Here is a 1978-nt window from a genome sequence, read left to right as displayed (position 1 = left end):
CCATGAGCAGAATCATAAACGCTATCAAGTTTTGGGACATTTGATTACCCAGTATGTTTATGAGCTCCTGGAAAGAGTCTGCATGCTGCAGAAAGTTTATATTCCTACTGATGCTACAGCGGATGAACCAAGAAGTTTCTTTTTCATGAGTGAGAATGCACTAACAAGTTCCTCTAGCCTAATTGTCCTTCTTCAAGACCGTGGAGTTTTCCGTGCCGGACAGTGGGGGCAAAGGACAATCGTCAGTGAGGGTCTGGAGCATGGAACACAAATACCATTCATCAAAATGGCCCTTCAAAGCCACGGGGGAGTGATTGTACTGAATCCCAATGACAACTTTGTTGATTTGAAGACTGAAAAGGAGAGATTAAGCTTTTCTACCGGGGAAGAATCACTGACTTCTACGCAGTCTGCCCCCAAGAGGGGCAGCAGCAGCCCTGAGGAACATACCATGTATGTATGGGATCATTTCATTTCAAAGAGCGCAGCCAAGAACGTGGCCTTCATTGCCCATGGCTATGGTGGCTTGGTGTTTGTTGATCTGCTGGTGCAGAGAAAATGGGAGGTAATAAATAAAGTATACTCTGTGGCATTCATCGACTCCATGCACAACACACAGCACCAGACTAGAAGCGATCCGCAAATACAAGAATGGATACAGAAATACTGCCGTGAATGGGTGTCAAACAGAAAGCCTCTAGATAAAGCTGTAGGTTCTCTTGTGAAAGTGAATTGTCCTATTGTCTCTGCTGGAACGGAAAAGTATGGTTTAGCACCCTCCTGCTGCATACATGCCATCTTTAAGTACCTGAAGAGCACACTGAAAGCTAAGACCACAACAGCCTTTAGGCGTTCACCTATTGCAACTAGAAGCAGCACAAGTAAGAAGAGAGGTAATAAATAAAGGCATACTGATTTGTTCTTGATAGTGGTCTCTTCCTTTCATAACTGCTCCTGTGCCTTTCAGTCATCTAAGGACCTTCCTCTCACTGTCAAGCAACTTACAGTTCTAAGTTTGAAGCTAGTTTGTTTGTTTTTGAGAAACACACAAATACAAATTAACTATTAGGAAAGAAGTGCATTGTTGAAAGCTTTCAGCCACAACCCTTCAGTGAGCTATGAAATTTAAAGTTGCACAAAATAAAGATGTTAAGGTATATCAACTCTCATCTGTGTCATTTTTAAAATAAACAGTCTGTGGTTATGGCTCTATAAGATAGACTAAACTATCAGGAAAACACTTGCTTCTTAAGTGCATAGCTTTCATCAAAAGGACAAATCCAGAACACAAAAAGCATGTAAAGGATCCATTTCCTCCCTACTATATACCATATAGTGTTCTTTCAAGGGCTGGAACATCCACCTTCCTCCTCGAAACGTCTATTGTTAAGTTGAATGATACTTCAGGGAACTCCATACTACTACCTTCCCTCCAGTCAGAGATGGGGGTATGCCCCAAACATGATACAGTGAGCTAAAGTAATTTCCATTTTAAAGCCAACTAAGCCAGTGAGATTACTGGGCATGAGCTGCTATAGAAATACAATACTTTAGCAACCTGCAGTTACCAAACTGATGCAAAAGAATGACATTGCTGTTTTCTCTCGGCTATTTAATTTTAGACAGAGGTGGGAAATAGAGACAGTTTTTTACATGTCCATACTCAAGGTTTGCAATTTATACAAGCAGAAGGTCAAATAACCTTTAAGGCGAATGTAAATGAAACGGTTATTCTTAATTTCCAGTTTAATCCTGTGGGAATTAAAAGTGCCCAGTGGCTGCAGATTTGAAGGATGACAAAACGTTGTCCTACACCTTCAGTTCCCGTCTCAGTCAAAAAAATTTTTGAACAGTAATGCTGGGTACCAGAGAAAAGAGAATGTCAACTTCCCTTTTGTGTTTATATCCATTTCAGATTTCAGTCATCTCTAATACTTCTTGAAAAAGCTTCCGTCCCATTATCCAGTAATGGCTAAAA

At 40.7% G+C, this 1978-nt stretch overlaps 1 protein-coding gene across 1 annotated transcript in view; it reads left to right on the top strand.

The window, feature by feature from the left end:
- LOC104080546 (putative protein FAM172B) overlaps positions 1-904 on the top strand; it is a gene marked incomplete at its 5' end in the record, with an annotated part of 3716 nt that extends 2812 nt beyond the window's left edge. The window contains 1 exon segment of the mRNA XM_009582964.1: positions 1-904. This exon segment is cut by the window's left edge and continues 13 nt beyond it. Within this exon segment, the coding sequence (XP_009581259.1) occupies positions 1-904 (904 nt within the window).
- Between the last annotated feature and the right edge of the window lie 1074 nt (positions 905-1978).

Source organism: Fulmarus glacialis, unplaced genomic scaffold (assembly GCF_000690835.1).
Source record: "Fulmarus glacialis isolate BGI_N327 unplaced genomic scaffold, ASM69083v1 scaffold35498, whole genome shotgun sequence".
NCBI lineage: Eukaryota > Metazoa > Chordata > Aves > Procellariiformes > Procellariidae > Fulmarus > Fulmarus glacialis.
Note: the sequence above shows the minus strand (reverse complement) of the source record. Positions and strands in the feature narration are given on the sequence as shown.